The following is an 18541-nucleotide window of genomic DNA, read 5'->3' as shown; positions in this document are numbered from 1 at the left end:
AGTTCCAATTCTCTACAGTACGATTCGGTTCTATTTTGGTTCCGATTCGAACCGAATCGATGGTCATGCCTACATTGATGCCATTTTGTCTTGATGAGAGAAAATTGTAAGACACTAAATGTGAAACGAAGGTGTGTTCCACATTACACCAATTTGATAGAAATAAACTCAGAAAACTGTAAAGAAATACTAATATAACTACTATGGAAAATGATCAGATGTCCTTTTTAGATTCTTACACAAGTATTTATAATATATCTCAAATTATAACTGATAATATAAGTTTATCACGAGAATCTTAGCTATTAATGCCGAGTGAGGATCTTGACAATTAATGATTTTAATGACTCTTTTGACTAAATGTTACTTTTATTTAAATGAATATAATTGCTGCTCGGTTTTGACTAGTTATTCAGTTCTTACTTTGTTTGTTTCTTAAGTTTGTTCAGTACAAATTAATAATTTATTCCTATTAGTAACTATTAAAATATATTTAATATAAATAAATTTTGTAGTTATAAATAAAATTTATTTATAAATAAGATAATTTTGATTAGTCAATATTAAATTTTATAAAATTTAACTAATGAAATTGGTTTGAGCGGGAAGAATTTAATATTTTAAAATAAAATTTATAAAATTTTGCATTAAAAATGGAAATAAACATTTTTAATTTGTACAAATTTTATATTTTATTTTTTAAAATATTTTTTTACTGTTGAAAATTAAAGTTTAGGAAATTAAATTAAATTTTAAATTAAGTTTAGGAAATTAAATTAAATTTTAAATTCATGCATACGAAGATTGGGGAAATAAGTTGATCATAGAATATTTATTGTCGACAGCGTTTTTGCAGCTAATATTCCGTAACAAAATGATTTGTCCATTCACATTACCCCACGGTATCACCTCTATAGATCCCAACCGTTCACACTGTCTACGTGATCCTATCATCTCACAACAATAACATGAGCGTGGCCACACCTAACCACATCCAGTTCGTTTTGGGGTAAATATAAAAATAAATAGCGTAAGATGACAGTCTTTGGCGATGACGGCTCTGAAAGAAAGGAAACACAGAAGCAAGAGAGAAAATTTCCGATCAATTTCCTCTCTATTTTCGGCTTCTTATATGTTTATTTTTGCGTTTACTTCTACTAAACCCAACAAAGCAAGTTAGGGTTTTTTTTGGTTTGGCTTCGATCCCATGCTCTCTCCCCCTCTGTAGCGGCGGGGGCTCCCACCGTCAAATGTCTCTACTTCAACCCCCCACCGTTGATTGCCCCTCCCAACGCTCTTCCACAACCGCCGCCAACGGGCACGATCACCGCGTCTCGTCCAAACGCAAATTGGACGATTACGCCTCAAGCTTGGACGAAGATGATGACTTGGATTTCTCGGACTTAGTCTCCGTTAGGATGCGTAAAGACGAGTCACTCGCCGTGGATTCCTCTTCCACCGGCCAGAATGAATCATCGTCTCCCGCTCCAAGCCATCTCGATACCCGCGTATCTGATGCGAAATCCGCCCATTGCTCCTGTTCTTCCTCTCCTTTGGGGCCCAGTCGGTCAGTTACTAGGCTACAGTTTTTCATAAGGATGATTTCTGATGGCAATCACATTGTTGTACATGCCAATTCCGACGACACTGTGAAATCGCTCCACGAGCGGATTCAGGCAATCACGGGAATTCCGATTATCGAGCAGAGGTTAATATATAGAGGTAAGCAACTCCAGTGGGAGCAGTCACTGGCGGAGTGCTCAATTCAGAATGACGCTGGGCTTCATTTGGTGGGGCGGATGCGAAGTACCAAGCACCCGCAGACTTGTCAGCTAATTGACGATATGGTTTCTTTTATTTCTCGGCTATGCAAAGCAGGGTTGCCTTGCCATCCTTATGCCTCAAAACACATCAAAACCTTGATGGATGAATTCTTTACCCTAACTGCCAAAGATGAATATGAGACTGCAATTGGGCATCTGCAGATTTTTATGTCTTCATCTGCCCCTGCTGCTTTGGTAATGCTTTATGTTTCTACCATTAAAGGTAACAAGGAGTGTGCCGAGAATTCAATCAGGCATTTTTTGAATTCGTGTAGAATTTCATTACCAAAGCCTTTGCATACACAGTGTGCACCTGTAGTGTTGGAGTTTTGTAAGTTGCTTAGGAAGGTTGCTCATTATGACCCTTTATATCTGTCTTGCCGGAGTACCCTTGGGTCATTGCTAGAGAATATGGGGGTGTCTCGTGGGTTTTCAAAGTATGGTGGTGGGGAGGATGTAAGGGGATTAATTGTGATACAGGACATTTTCCCATTTGTTAGTGAGTTAGCTAATAGGTTGTCTAGGGATTTGGTTTCAAGTATGGAGTCTACTAGCAGTGTGGGGCCATTGCCAAGTGATGTTCGTGACTTTTCAGCCTTTTTGCTCCCTTTGCATACTACTATTACAGAGCAAGTTGGTTTTCAGGGTCCCATTTCGATGCCTCTGAACAAAAGGGGTTTTAGTCATCCATTATATGCTGAGGAGATTGAGCAACTTCATGTTATATTTAGTGATTTACTGATAAAAATGGAAAACTGCCTTGCCAAGATGGAGGGTTGCTTGCCTTTGAAATTAAGTGGAGAGGGTGAGTCTACTCGCACAGGATGGTGTCAATATCTTGCCATTTTGAAGGAATTAAATAACATTGCCAAACTTTATAAAAACGCTGAAGAACAATTTTGGGCAGTTTTGAGGCACAGGAAGGCTTCCCTATGTGTGCTAATTGTCAAATATGCAAAGCGAAATGATGATCATAAGTGGCTTCTTCAGCACAAGGATGTGACTGATTTTGATTCCAGAAGGCATTTAGCCATGATGATGTTCCCTGAGGTGAAAGAAGATTATGAAGAACTGCACGAGATGCTCATTGACCGGTCACAGCTGTTGGCGGAGTCATTCGAGTACATAGCACGTGCTGACCCCGAGGCACTGCATGGTGGTCTATTTATGGAATTTAAAAATGAGGAAGCTACTGGTCCTGGTGTATTGCGGGAGTGGTTTTTCTTGGTTGTCCAAGCTCTATTCAATCAACAAAATGCCCTTTTTGTTGCATGTCCGAATGATCGCAGAAGATTTTTTCCTAACCCTGGTAAGCTTTCTCCAACTTTTTGATATGCTTTGATGGCTCGCTGCTTTTCTCACTGCATGTATATTGTCTTATTCAAACAGTGTTTGCTGCCTCATATCTATCTTGCTGTATAGGCAACTACCATAGTATAGACTATAGAGAACTTTGATTTGCATAAATTCATAATGTAAAACAAAATCAGTCAGTGGAATTCATAGTGCATTTCTAACCAAGGTGTAATTAGGTTTAGTAAGTGATATAAGTCATATTTTCTACCTAGAGTGCTCCATTGTGGATTTTATTTAGGGCTCTGAGGATTTGGGAAGTGGTGCATCTTAGTTTGAAGAATATAGAAGAGGGAATCCAGTGATTTGTTTTTTCTTGCATGCGCCTCATCATTTTGAAGTTGAAATTATGGCTGAGATAGTCGTTTTGGCTGGTTACAGAAATTTAACTTTTGATTAAATATGGTTTGTTATGTTGGAGGACTTTGTTGTGATTCTTGAATTTTTTGTTGCTGAACAGTTGAAGTCCATTACATATATTAATACTTTAGTTGTTATTTTTTTTTTGTGATTAGTAGGAAATAGTGAGGATTGATTACCTTGATATGTGGAAATTGCGACTAGTGGTTAGATTGAATTTTATTATTTGTCTCATTTTGAGTACATATGTAATGCTGTCATTTGAATTGTTATTGTTATTTTTGTTGAACCACATGATATGGATGGTTAGACTTGTTTCTGAACTTCATGGATGAGCACAACATTCATATTTTCCTATGAGTAGCGAGAGGAAGTTAACATCTTTCCTCAATCTCAATGGCATGTTCTTGCAATAATTAAAGTGAAATTAATTGATGATGAAATATAGTTGCAGGTTGTTCAATTATCATTACTGTTTTTTTTTTTTTTTTTTTGGGGTGTGTGTGTGTGTGTGTGTGTGTAAGAGAAGGATTTATTGGAAACAAGAGAAATAAAGTAAAAATTGTTGGATAAAGAATCTTCCTCTAATTAGGAAAAGGGAAAAACTTTGTGGTGATTCTTGAACTCTTTTGTTTTATTGTATGCTACCTGTGGATTTAGCTATAGGTAGCACCACTGAACAGTAAAAGTCCATTAAATACGTGACTACTTTAGTTTTAAATTTTTTATGCTCAGTAGGAAATAGTGAAGATTGATTTCCTTGATATGCAGAAATTGCGACTGCTGCTTTGATTCAGTTTCTATTATTTGTCTCACAATGTGACTATGATTTTAGTGCATGTGTAATGCTGTCATTTGAATTATTATTGTTATTTTTGTTGAACCGCATCATATGGACAATTAGGCTTGTTTCTCAACTTCATAGATGAGACAACATTCTTGTTTGTCTATTAGTAGGGATAGAAGGTTCGCATCTTTGCTCAATCTCAATGGAATGTTTTTTCACTAATTGAAGTGAAAAGTCGGATGATAAGGAATTTCCTCTGATTATAATAAGGAAACATAAATAGAACTTGTGACTAAATGTTGTCCTCCTGTCTTGATTAACCACAAAAGGTTAATAAGTAGGCTTTTGAACATCTGATTATAACTGTAACCCATATTATTGCAAATACAAAACTTTACCTTTAGAAATTTTTTCAATGCTACAAAGGTAGAAATTTATCTTTTTATAGCCTCTCTATAACTGAAAATACCAAATTGTTTGAAATATAAGGAAAACACTTGATGAGATAAACTCAGTGTTTCTAAAAGCTCAAGAAAGTGAAAATATATAAACATCAAGCTCTGTAAATTGGAGGGGATGCTCGGGGGAAATTCATATCTGAACCGAGTTGAATTAAATATAGCAGCAGGTTACTATTTTCATTGGTGCAGTAATTAATTAATTATTTTATTTACTTTTTGATCAGCGGGTTCACTTATAATTAGGACAAAATGAGCTGAGTTGAGTTCTGTTTGATCTCGAGTTCCATTCATTAAAAGCATACTTGAGTTCAAGTGAGCTTGAGCTTGATCTGAGTTTTTGAAAAATTGAGCTCAACCTCGGCTCATTTCATTTAAAGCTGTATTTATGATTTTCTGTGATGATCTATTTATAATTTGAGTCTTGATGAGGTCCAAACTATTCTACTGGTAGAAAAGGTGGTTGTTTGTGTCACAGACGTGGTAGTCCTATTTTCTCATGCATTAGGAATTCTAATACTTGTGATGTTAGAGTTTCTTTGGGTCAAATAATTTGTAATGCTTACTTATTAGTTATTTAATGAATAAAGTTCTCAACAATTATGTTTGGGTAGAAATCATGTGGTGCGAATCTTGCCTTGCAAAATTTTGAATCTTTCTTGATAGAGCGAGTCATACACCCTACTATTTTTAAGCCAGCAGTTAATTCTAACTTGACTTGTTTAAAGAGTTCCAGATTAAATTTGATCTGCTGCTGTTCTTTGAGACCTAATTTTGTGAATTCTACCATATACCATTGTCCTAATCTTTGTTGGTTTACTTTGTCCTAATCGTTATCCATATATCAAACTTTCTTCTCAACAAATGAAATATTATATTTAAAGTATGTAATACCTTTAACTTACTGTATATTTTCATCATATTTTCTACATCACATACTACATATAAAGTTAAGATAGATCCTACTTAAAAATCTTATAATTCCTAAAATTAAACAAACAAAAGAATTGTTAACCTTGGAAATCCCTGTGTCAACCAACCAACCACAATAATAAGGTTACATCTTGTATGCCCTATAATAAGAATGAGAGTTATCTTTCCATGCACTGCTCCTTTTCTCAGTGTCCTAGTGAATAGACCCTTATTTAGGTGTTTTTGAGGGAAGCATATTAGAGAAACGATAAGCTTAGAGGCTTTAGCATTTAGGTTGAATTATTTACAATTTAGTCCCTATAGTTAATTGAATTCCCAAATCAAGATCTCTATTTTCAAAGATCAATTAAATAGTTCCTCTATTTTGTTGTGATTCAACTAAATAGTCCTTTGTTAATTTTTCTCCTAAAATTGTGATGAAAATATCAACTTTACCCTTAACAAAAGTTCGAATTTTGTTTTTCATATCACCACCAAATCAAACCCTAAGCTTTTTCTTTTGTGTTAAACATCACCAATCCTAATTCTTAAAAAGAACTCATTGAAAATAACTATCCTTTTATTTGTTTAGATTAAATTACTAGATAAAATTTGATTTCTTTCCCTCAAGTGGATATTTGGGATTGTTTTCTTTGACTTTTCTTTTGTTGACTAACAAAAGAATCAACAAAAGACTACTTAGTTGAATGACAACAAAATAAAAGGGACATTTAATTGATTTTTGAAATCAGAGGTCTTGACTTGTACATTTCTTCAAACTATAGGTACTAAATAGTAACTCACCCATATAATTATTCACTTCTCTAAAGTTTGGACTGTGAGGTCCCTTTCTTCAAACTTGGAAATCACATTCCTCCATAGTAATGCAAGTGCCTAGAAGTGTTATATCAGTTTATCACTAGCAATCCAATGTCTGTGCAAGCCACATGGTTTCATATAATGGCATCATGTTGGGTTATGGGCCATTTTGTAATGGATTTTGAATGCCCTGGTACTCTTATGCCTATGCATAAGAGAAATGAAAGGCTTGGTTAGTGATCATAATGGGAAATGTTGATCCAACTTCTAGTATTTCAGAGCTTATTGCTTTTGCTTAAATAAGTTAGTAGTTGATCCAGTTTGTTATATCTTTAATTTGTAGCTTGGAATGATAACAACAATAGTGCTTGCACTTTGACCTGAGTATTAAGAGCTTGAACTTGAATTGTTTGTTATTAAATGCTTAAATTGACTTAAAATTTCTAATTTTGTGCACTTATTTAATTTCTCTCACATGTTGATGTGGAAATTAGAGATTTATTTTTTTCTATAATAAAATGTTAAATTAGTTAAAATAAAAAGCAGAAAGTATACTTGCATGCTACACTAGGTTTAAAAAAAGACCATACTTTTCTGTCTTTCTTGTGTTTTCCTCCTCTTTTTCCCCTAAAGCCATTTTCACTTCAAAAATTCTAGCTACCCATTGTGGTGAGGAACTAGCCAAATGTTCTTGATTTTGTTAATCAGTTGAAGCATGTAAAAGAAATTAAGTCCAATAATTCAAATAAAATTGGTAGCCTTTATAAGAAGCCTTCTGCTCTCTTTTCTAGAAGATTCATTGTGGTTGCAAAACTGGAACTGTTGAATTCTAAATCTTTTTATTCATTTTGCATACTGATCAAATGGCATAATGATCTGGAAACAATGTGTGTCGTCTTACACGTTTTACTTTGTGCTGCAGCATCTAAGGTGGACCCCATGCACCTTGATTATTTTACTTTCTCCGGTCGAGTGATTGCCTTAGCTTTGATGCATAAAGTGCAAGTGGGCATTGTCTTTGATCGTGTCTTTTTCTTGCAATTGGCTGGAAGGCATATTTCTTTGGAAGACATAAGTGATGCAGATCCATGCTTATACAGTAGCTGCAAGAAGATTCTTGAAATGGATGCAGATTTTATTGATTCAGATGCTTTAGGATTAACATTTGTTAGAGAAGTTGAAGAGTTAGGATCTAGGAGAGTTGTGGAGCTGTGTCCTGATGGAAAAAGCATTTCTGTAACAAGCAAGAACAGAGAGGAATATGTTAATCTTCTTATTCGACACCGCTTTGTCATATCAACTTCTGATGAGGTAACCCGTTTTGCACGAGGTTTTGCTGATATTCTTTGCAATTCAGGGCTTCAAACATTCTTTTTCCAAAGTTTAGAGCTTGAAGATCTTGATTGGATGCTGTATGGAAGTGAAAGTGCTGTCTGTGTTGAAGATTGGAAGGCACATACCGAGTATAATGGCTACAAAGAAAGCGATCTTCAAATATCCTGGTTTTGGAAGGTGCGTGAAGCATTGTTTCCTCATTTTGTTTTTAAATTTTACTTTTCCTTTATACATTGCATTTTGTTATGTGATATATGCTTTTTTTGTGGGAGGGATGATAATACAATATTGGAAATAGACATTTACATGGGGGGTGCTAAAAATAGGTTGTGTATGCATTCATAGACTTGTGGGAGTTCATTGGCTATAGTGCAGCACCCCTGACACTTAATATAAAACTATAGGAATCTCCTAATATGAAACTTTTTTTGCAAGACAGTTATGAATATGAATTTCAGAAGAATTTCTTTGATTTCATAAGCTGAGATGGGAAGTTGTTGTTATAAGATTATTGTCCCTAAATGGAATGGAGATTTCTAGGTCTAAATGTAATTTATTCCTTTATGGTTTATTGAAGGGTTTTCAGAAAGGAAAATCAACATTAACATTATTGATTGAATGAAGAGAGAAGCAATATGTTACGCGTAGAAGTGTTAGCGTTGTGGATTGATTGATGGACAATTGTCTAGGACAATGTTTTTAAAATTAGTTAGGATATTGTACCGGCTTGATGACTAAGTCGCAATTAGACTGGGTCAAATCGGTTCAACTGGGTTTTTTTTCATTTTGTATTTTTTTATATTTATTTATTTGTAAAAAACTCTCAAAAAAATAAACTCGATCTCAAAAAAATAATACTCAAAAAGCTAGGTAGAAAACCATGCATAAAAAAATCATGCATAATAATTTTAAGAAAAGAATCAGTTTAAAAAAATTAAAATTTTTTTTTCTTCCTGGTATTATATCAAGCATCCAATACTGTTCCACAAGAAATCCAATTTATAAATACAAACTCCAAGTCCATTGTTATAAACCCTTATTTCCAAAACACACTTATAAATACAATCTAGAGTTATGTTTCTTCTTGTATATATTCGTTTTCCATAGTCGTTTTAGAATTCCATCAACAAAAGATGTCAAAACCTGAAAAAGCAAAAGAAAAAAAAAAAAAAGGAACAAGAAATTAAAAAACAATGAAAAATCTTTTGTAGGGAGAGAGAGAGATTGTTTCATCCCTATTGAAGCTAGCTGCAGGTGCCAGTCATTTCATGGTCGAAAATGGCATTTTCTAAGAGTCAAAAATAGATTTTGCTGGCCTTTGCTAATGGTTCTAGTCTTTTGTATGGATTTAAGCTTTTGGCATGGATTCTGTACATTGCTGGTGCCTTGCTTGATCTGTACATTCCCATAAGCATCACCACAACCACCGCCATGACAACTGTGCTCATAGACATACACATCATCATCGCCATCATGATCTGATCATGGCATTTGCTTGATTGAGTGGAAGCTACCTGAGGAATTGGCGGAGGAGCATATGAACCAAAATACTGGTTCATGTATCTCAGTTTTGTCCAGTTTTTTTTTATTTCTGGCTTTTAGAGTTGAACCAGATAGGAAAAGTCACTGGTCACGAGTTAATCGGTCCAACCAAGAAGTTCGGTCTGGTTTTCAAAACATTGGTTCAGTTTGAAGGTTAATTAGGAATTTTGAGTAATGTTTGGATTAAATTTAGTGGTTCCCTTAACATAATGACAAGGGTGGGACTACCTAAGAGTAGGCACTAGTGCTTGAAGCTCATCGGTTATGATTCCCCAATTAGCATTGGAGAAAGATTCAAGTTTGAATCTCCTATTATCCATTCCAATTAGCCCCACCTCACTCTTCCTCTTGCGACTTACCTCCCTTCTCTCTCCTTTTAATGCTAAATTTCAAATTCACAAAGTTCTGCACTGTGAATATATGAGATCACGAATAAGCACATTTTGATAAAGAAAAATATTTGTCTTTCATGTTTTCTAAGAATATCAAACTTAGAAGGTTTTATCCATGGACTGGTTCAACTTGGGACAGGCATGCAATTGAAGTTTGGTCTATGGGCTATGAATGTATGGGGTACTGGACTTAGAGCAACAATGGAAAACAAATGGTTTCCTTTTTTTTTTTTTTTTTTTTTTTTTTTTTTTTTTTTGTGACAGTGTGAAAGAACAAGAAGGCCTACCACTACATACTTTTATGTGATATACATTATTGTCGCTGCATCATGGTAGATATAAGAAGTTGATGTAGGATGGTTGTGATTAGAGTTTAGGTTTGTTTGAAAGGTAAGAATGATATCAAGTGTATGGGAGATTCGGGTTTGCAAAGGAGGTCTAATTAATCAAAATGTATGAAGATGAAAACTTGGACTGTTTGATAGGATGATAAATTGGGGGGTGTATTGGATTAGGATTGTATAATATTTTAAAAGAATTGTTGAGTTTGATGGAATTGAAGGATTTTCTAAGATTTCCATAGATTCCACTAGAATTCTACATAGAATTTTATGAAATTTGTGAGACTTTTTTATATAGATTTCAATTGACTTCAATGAAATTACAATGATTTTTATATATTTAATCAAAATTAATTTCAAGACCTTATTGAATAAATTAAAAGGTTTTGGAGCTAAATTGAAAAATTGAAACAATGAGGGACCAAAAAGTAAATGCGTCATCTTCTCCGAAATCGTTTTTTTCCTTTATTAAAACCTTTCTACCACCTACGATGAAAGACCTGCAATGGCTAGTGTCGTTGGCGGCCATCTTGTGCCTCCAGAATAGCCATAATGTGGTCAGAAGGCCATAGGTTTCTCGTCCCTTGACCTACGCCAACTGATAGAGCTCGCGCAAGGAGGCAATTTTATATTAATTTAAAATCGATGCACGGCCTGTCGCTTGCGGCTCACGGAGCCTAGTGGTCTGGCCACAACAATGGTAGATTATATTCTTCAGTTCTTTGACTATTTCAAAGAGTTTTCAATTTTTTTTATTTGATTAAATCATTATTTAACCCATAAAAATTTCAAAAATAATCAAATTAATTTTGAAAATTTGCAGCAGCATCAATATTAATTTGTCAAAAATATCAAATTCTCAGCATATGAATTAATTAGAAACTAATCCAATAATTAATACATTGTTTTATATCTTAAGGGATAGGGGTGGAAGTAGTACATGTATTTTAGGGTACCCGCTCTGCACCGATCCGTTTAAAAAGGATAAGGGTAGTTATAAATGGGTTTGGAATGAATATGGATAGTAAAATTACTGCCCGTAATAGATATGGGTAGTGAAATTACTACCCATAATAGATACAGGTAGGGCACGTGTGTAGATATTTGGATACCCACTACCTGTTAACCGCTATGTTAAATAGGTTTGTTAGTGGGTACCCGCGGTACCCTATTCATTATTAGTAAAATATGTATTTTAAATAAGTTCGAATTTGAATAGCTAAGATTCGTGGGTACTCTACCTGTTTAAGAGGCACTTTAAATGAATTTTGGACAGATATGAATAGTAAAATTTAAATAGGTTCGAATACGAGTACTTAAATGAGTATTTAAATGGGTTTAGAACGGATATGAGTTGTAAAATTTTAAATGGATACGTTACCCTGCTCTAGTTTCATCCTTATTAAGGGATGTATTGGATTAAGACTGTTAGATTTTAAAATATTTTGGAAATCTTTGAGTTGGAGGATGAATTTGTGAATGACTCTTTTATTCATACCTAGCGCATTAAAATCCAATGAAATCAATAATTTTATAAAATCATTTCAAATCAGTAGTTTTTTGAATACCATCAAATTTGTATGGACTTTTAAAAAGTCATACGATCAAACTTTTATGGGTTTTATAAGAGTCTGAATTGAATACCACAAGATTTCAATAGACTCTAAAAAAATCTAGATTGAATGCTATTGGAATTTTAAAATCTTTTAAAATCTAATAGAGTCTTAATTCAATACACCCCCCTTAGAGTTTTAGCAGTTGCTTCATCATTTTCAGGAGAGATTCTAAGGTATGGTGTGATAAAGGAAATCTCAGGAAAAGGAAATCTAAGATAAAGACAACCACTAGAATTGCAATTTTTTGAGAATTTACTTTCAGTGCAATAGAGATACTGTTTTTATTGTTTGATATGTTACTGGATAACTGCCCCTTCAATTGCCAAGCATGAGATTCTAATTGGTAGGTACTTCGATCATGATCATTACAGGTTCCGCAGTCTTCATCCTGCCAATCCTCGCTTCCTTACCCCTCTTTTCTCTAGAAGCCCTTTTTTTCCCTCTATCATTTTCACCGATTTCTTTACTTTTATTTTTAAAATTAGAAGCTCGGAGAGACAACTTATTGGACAGCACCATTTTTCACATCTTTTTCTTTGGTCTCTAATAATATGATGAAAATTCCAGCTGGGTTCTTTTTTCTTTCCTTTCTTTTTTCAAGCAGAGTACTTGTTTGACTTGGTTTGGATTCTAATAATTTCCTAGAGATCTTAAAATTTATTTCACTAACGTTAGTTGTTAAACCATTAGGTTCAACTTGTAATAAGACCGAACAATGGAGCTGTTAGATGTAATTATCACAAGTAAAATAATGATTTAATTGGTAGAAGGGTCGACTCTTATCATTCTTTACCTCTGTTCTACATCCTTATTCTATTATATTCATTCCATGATTTTTTTGGGATAATTACACTTAACACTTTGAATGTTGTGTATTATTACAAGTCAAACCTAATAATGGTTTAACACCTAACCTTAGGTTGTATTTCAATGTTTGCCATCTCTGAATTTATTCTCTCTTTTGGTTTAGCAAAATTGGTTTAGAGGCTCAAGCACCTTTGCAATAAACTTTAATCTATTAAATAGTATACTCCATGAATGTATGTGTGGTATTTTTCCTTTGTATCAAAACAAAAGCATTTGCTTTGAAAGAAAAGCGTTTGAACATTTTAATATATTTTGGCCTATAATTGAAATTTTTCTAATTTGCTGTTTGTTCTACATCAATCAGAGTCAAAACTACAACAGTTCATATTTGTATTTATATTTGTTCCTTAGGAAGAATGAAACTAATTATCGGGAAGAGAAACTAAGTACTCCTAAAATCTCTAGGAATAGGATCTGAATCATTGATGCTGTGTAAGATAGGATGGTTAAGATTCTTTGATGTTCCCTAATTTTGTAATTAGTAGCAAATCTCTTACCAATGGAATGGGTATGTAACTTTGTCCTAAGTCCTAAAGCTTCCATTTTTTGGAGCTTCTTGTTGTCATAACTTATTTCAAATTTGTGTCCTGGAAATTATAGTACAAAGTTGAGACATTTAAATAAGCCTGCTAGATTCCAGAGTTCTCATTTGGTTCTCTTTGTTGCTATGTTTTCTGTTTGTTGTGCATGAGATTCTTGATTCATCTTTGATTTGTTAATTTTTCCTGCCCAAGCATTTGAATGTTGGTTGGCATATCACCTTTGTTTGATTTGCATTTGACTCTGGTATGTAGGTTAATTATGTCATGAACGGTTTGAAGTTTACCTGCTTAAGGTGTTAGTAGTGTAGGTTTTAGTTTATAGTCGGGTGTCTGTAATTGGATATTTCCCTTTTCTTGTTCTAGTCCACTGGATTTCAAGGTTCAATACTAAATTTGAAATGGAAGCTGGTACCACTGTCATATTCATTTTAGTCCCAGTAGTAACAGAGATCCAATTAAAATGTTCAGTTGATAAGAATTGTGGTTTGAAGGTGGAAAATCGAATGAAAGAGAGGAAAGAGAACAATTAGTCAAGAGAATTTAAACTAAGAATGTAGTTGCAGAACATTTTTGGAATTTTCCTTTCAAATAAAAGACATTCACAACTGGGTAAAACTCATGCTTGTTTAGACTAAACTTAGCAACAACTGAGGTAACATCACAATCACAGTCTTAACATCTCTCAATTTCAATGTTTCTTGACTTATTTCACTCTAGTTATCACCTCCATTAAAAGAGTGGCCCACTAGGTCCTAATAATAAGCCCTCCTTTGGACAACTTCCTTGTACTCGAGCAAGAACTGAGAGAACTGAGCCTTCAAGCATGAGAGGTTATCCCAAGTAGCTTTATCAATGTTGCACCATGTTACCAGAACCTGAGCTGCAACAGTAGAGTGTCCAGTGAGTCTCCTGTTATGCAAAATGGCTAATGGTTCAATGTTAGATTGGCACTGTTTGATGCTTGTCTTGTGTGAAATAGCTTCAACATGAGACACAAGCAAAGGGGGAATAAGACCCTTGAAAAAATAGGGACATATTTGTGAAGTTTGTAGCAAAATTGTTCTCCAGGTGCATGATTGAGCAGTGAAACTATTCTACTTGTTCTTATATCTGTTGCAGAATTTGGCAAGTCACAAACTTCAATGGATCTCTCCCAATAGTGCTCTTCAATTTAATTTATTTCCCTTAATCTTGAATAACAACTTAAGGTTTAGGAAATCAAAAAGGTTAAGGATTGTATGGTTTCAGCAAGTTAACCCCTATACCCATGTCATGGCCCCTAGGTGAAGCAAACTGATGGAAAAAAAATGAAGTCATGGCCTTGAATCAGCTATTTAAAGTCCACACATGTAAAATTACTAGCCGTCTCTCAGCCATTTTGCCAGTAGTCACCTCTAATGGAGCTATGTTAACAACTCTACCATTTAGCTCTCAAGCAACTTTGCTGTCCATAAAGCTATCTCTGCTACCTTATGATGCATGGACATGGAAATGGGGAAACGCGGAAACGGACACGGGGAAACGACATTTTCAAAAAATATAGGAAACAGAAACGTGGGGGAAGTGCGTAAATATAAAAAATATAAGGGTTTATTTATAAAATTTAAAAATATAGGAATAAATTATAAAAATAATTTAGAAAGAGTACCTTTATAATTTTTAAAGGACAATCAACCACAGATAAAGTTTTCTAACTACAACTAAAAATAAATCATATGCAGAAGAAAAAAAAATGTTTATAAGTTCCATACTCAATAAAGAAAAAAAAAACAAAATATTCTAATGCCAAAATGGATAAAGACAATGAAATTATGTTAAATTTGAAGTTTGAATTTTGATATTAAAAGTAGGATTATTTGTCCTTTTCCAAATAGGATTTGCAAATCATCCAAATTTAATTTGGATTTGAAATCTGATTTTTTTCTTTAATGCAAGAAATGTTTCTGGGGAGAGTGTCTAATTTTCAGTATTTATGGAAACGGACCCAATACATTTCCGAGCCGTTTCTGAGTGTTTCCATTTCCAAAATGTTTCCGAGATGCGGAAACGTCAAGCCTCTTGCGTGTCTGTGCCTAACAGCTGCTACCATTGTCTATAAGATTCATCACTCCCCTTTCACCAAAAGCTCTTTGAATTATTATAGTGCTGAGTAGATACTTTTGTCAATAGCATGTAGGAAGATACTTGCTTCCTCAAGCTGATCAGCAGTCATCTAAAAATTCAATAATAAGCTCACCTACAGAAGCATGAAGAGAGTTTGTTTAGACTTCCATTGATGCCCAAGAAAAAATGTTATCGCCACCTGTAGCTGGATTGGTTTTTCATTTTTGCTCAGAATTAAAGGATTTGGGCTCAATTGTTTATATGGTGTTAAAGTTGTTCTGAAGTGGCAACAAGGGCTTTTTGGGTCAGTTGTTTAGAATTGGGATCTGGTATACCTCTTGAAGTGGGAAGCAAATGGAAGCTTGAATGTGTTTGGTGGGGAGAAAGAGGATCAATAGTAAAGTTTCTATTAGAGCGTGTCTAAAAACTCATCTCTACACCCACTAATTGTGAAGTATATGTTCACGTTTTGTTGTTTTTCATGGTGGTTAGGTTTTTAACTTAGATGTTCTAAAAATTGGTATCTTTAATTTTCCCTATTATCTTGTCTTCATATGACTACAAGACTTTTTTGTGGTTCAATCACCCTAGGTTTGTACACCCAAATGTTGGAATTCATTCAACAATTCAAATTGCCTGCAAGGAAGAAGTATACAACTTTCTTTGAAGAAATAAAATAGAAAATTGCTAAATGGTCCTACAAAAATATAAAGATAAATTTTAAATTCTTATTACTAGAATGAGTGAAAGATGCATAATAGTTTGAACAGATCCTCTTCAAGGGAGGGTAAGGTCAATACGTTACGAACCCATGTTTGGAACACGGGCCGCACCAGGAGGAATATAAACCTAATCACATAATTGGTTAAGATGGTTGCAGGTAGAACTTTCTTGCTCCGTGTAAGAAATCCTAATATTAGATTAACAGCATGCTTGTTCATGATGCCATGAAACTGTATTTGATGGATAAAATCTAGTCATGAAATGTGATAAGTGAAGTTCGCTTATGCCTGCACGAGTTGTATTCTCTATCTTTTGTGCCTTTTTGTCCCATACTCTGTACAATAAGGTAATAGAAGGTGTGTAACGTACTTTCATATTTGTAGTATTATTTATGCGCGCAAGCTTTTGCACCAACTGAACCTCTTGCATTCAACACTTAAGGATTCCATTTACCACCTGATGTGCCCATGGCTGAATGGCATGGAAGGGCTAGCTAGATATTCTTGTTCGTTATATCCTGACATTGAATTTCAACAACTAGACTGCAGTCTAAATGCCAGGGACTTTTGCCACTTCCATTTTAATAAAAATAAGCTGCTATTGTTGTGTAAAAATTTATGCATTCAATTGGGAAATATTTTGCAGATTGTTGCAGAAATGTCACCAGAGCAGAGAAAGGTTCTTCTCTTCTTTTGGACATCAGTGAAGTATCTCCCGGTTGAAGGTTTCCGCGGTTTGGCCTCTCGACTTTATATTTACAAGTCCACAGAACCATATGATCGTCTTCCTTCGTCTCACACATGCTTTTATCGATTGTGTTTCCCACCTTATTCCTCCATGGCTGTCATGCAAGAACGTCTCAACGTAATTACTCAAGAACATGTTGGATGCAGCTTTGGTACTTGGTGAAATATTGCGGTTACATCTTCTTTTGGCATGAAAGGGTTTTAAACTGCACATAGAAAGATTTGTATTCAGCTTTGTACAGATAGGATCATGTCATCGGTTTTCATTAGACTATGTAAGGAGTTGATTTAGTTAATTTATGTACCCTTCAAAAGGTTGCGATGTCATTGCTCTTTTTGCCAACTGTTCATATAGGTATATAGCGTAAATAATGGTGAAGGCAAGGAGTAGTAAAATCTCTCTGCTTCCGTTCAGTTCCTTCTAGCAACAGCAGCTGCTTTTCATGATCTGTAAGTACACAGAATTATGCAATGACGTCCGATCAATAGAAATATTAGAATCTCTCTGCCTTCCCTTTCTACATATATATATATAATTTAATTGTTTTCCTTTACAAATTCAGTATGAAATTTCAGATGTTCTCTCTTGCTTTTCTTCAAAAGAAAATGTGTGAAATGCTATAGTGGTGCAATAGTTACCATCATAGAGTGACTATTCTGATTATTCTACATGTCTCTCTCAGAGGTTGTGCTTCACGGTTGAACGAACTGCTGACAGCTTTATTTCCATCTTTGTTTCTATGGACGTTCATTCTATTTTTCCTGAATTCCATTATCCAAACAAAATCATTTTTGTTCTATTGTTTTATTTGTCCAAGTCGAATGTGTTTCTATACGCGGGAAGGGCAATTTTAGTGCCTAGTAGTAATAACGGCTCTCGTCATGGTATCTGTATTTCAGATTTCATAAAGCAAAACCCCCTGTGCTTACAGAGTCCAAAATACTTTTAGCATTATGTCTTTTCCTTATTATCATAATCTGGTAGGAGATAAGGTGTCATGTGAGAGCACATGAAGCAAAACCTTTGTGCATTGTTGTAGGCCCCTACGGATCCCAAATTGTAGCCTTGATTAGCATACCAGTAGGGCAGAGACCTGATAAGATGTTCTGGATTGAATAATACTTGCTTTTTTTTTTCCCCCTTTTATCATGAGTCTGGGTTTTTAATAGTATATGTTATGTTATTGACTAGTATTATTAGTAGATTCCATCGACGAAGTTATCAAGCAGGAAGGAGTGTTGCAATTATTTGCTTTGATTCGGCGCAACAATTTAAGGAGGAAACGATAAAGAAAGTTAACTGGTAGGAAACAAGTTATCATGGGATTTAACTGGTGCAATTTAAAGTAATCGGTACAAATCATCAGTTTTGATTTTTAATAATAAAGTGTTTCAAAACAATTGCTTTGCTTCACTGTACGTATGTAGAGGGTCTCCAACTAAAAATGTTTCTGTGGTTATGTGAGATTTAACTGAGAGGAAAATAAACTGAAATTTCCATTATCCATGAGATGAATTAATTTAATGTCATTTTTAATCCAATCAATTTACTGAAATTTCTTTTTTGTACCTCGTAAAATTCGTTTCTAACATTTTGTGAATTGTAAATATTACACTGAAAATGCAATTGATTAGATTGCTATACATCTGCTCACTAAACAGACCATGTGTATGCAAGCATTTATCTAACCCTTAGGCCTACCAAAATTTGGGAACTGGAAATTAAGATTATATATATTTATATGGTCTTGTCCAGCATTTTATAGCTTGGAGACCAAAACTCTTGGTAAACTCATAGCTGACATATAGTTCCACGCACAGA

The 18541-nt window shown here is 34.4% G+C and overlaps 1 protein-coding gene across 2 annotated transcripts; it reads left to right on the top strand.

Moving 5' to 3' along the window:
* Positions 1-1032: 1032 nt before the first annotated feature.
* Positions 1033-17277, top strand: UPL5 (ubiquitin protein ligase 5). 2 transcript variants are annotated; one of them, XR_016319399.1, is made up of 4 exons: positions 1033-3132; positions 7435-8024; positions 16619-16994; positions 17075-17277. XR_016319399.1 is itself a non-coding variant. In XM_089717371.1 (3 exons), the coding sequence occupies exons 1-3, from the start codon at positions 1251-1253 to the stop codon at positions 16880-16882; spliced, it is 2736 nt and encodes a 911-aa protein (XP_089573497.1). In that variant the 5' UTR covers positions 1033-1250; the 3' UTR covers positions 16883-17277. The 2 variants fall into 2 exon arrangements, 1 of the variants encoding a protein (XP_089573497.1); XM_089717371.1 differs by having other exon boundaries at positions 16619-17277.
* Positions 17278-18541: the final 1264 nt, after the last annotated feature.

Source organism: Jatropha curcas, chromosome 2, assembly GCF_041381405.1.
Source record: "Jatropha curcas cultivar XTBG-Jc1 chromosome 2, XTBG_Jcur_1.0, whole genome shotgun sequence".
Classification (NCBI taxonomy): domain Eukaryota; kingdom Viridiplantae; phylum Streptophyta; class Magnoliopsida; order Malpighiales; family Euphorbiaceae; genus Jatropha; species Jatropha curcas.
This window is presented reverse-complemented; position numbering and strand designations above follow the sequence as displayed.

What these genes read in the sequence shown, in the direction of transcription:
- UPL5 (XM_089717371.1), top strand. Translation starts at nt 1,251, where the DNA reads ATGTCTCTACTTCAACCCCCCACCGTTGATTGCCCCTCCCAACGCTCT. An exon ending in AAGATTTTTTCCTAACCCTG is followed by an intron (nt 3,133 to 7,434) that starts GTAAGCTTTCTC and finishes TTTGTGCTGCAG; the next exon opens with CATCTAAGGTGGACCCCATG. An exon ending in AAATATCCTGGTTTTGGAAG is followed by an intron (nt 8,025 to 16,618) that starts GTGCGTGAAGCA and finishes AATATTTTGCAG; the next exon opens with ATTGTTGCAGAAATGTCACC.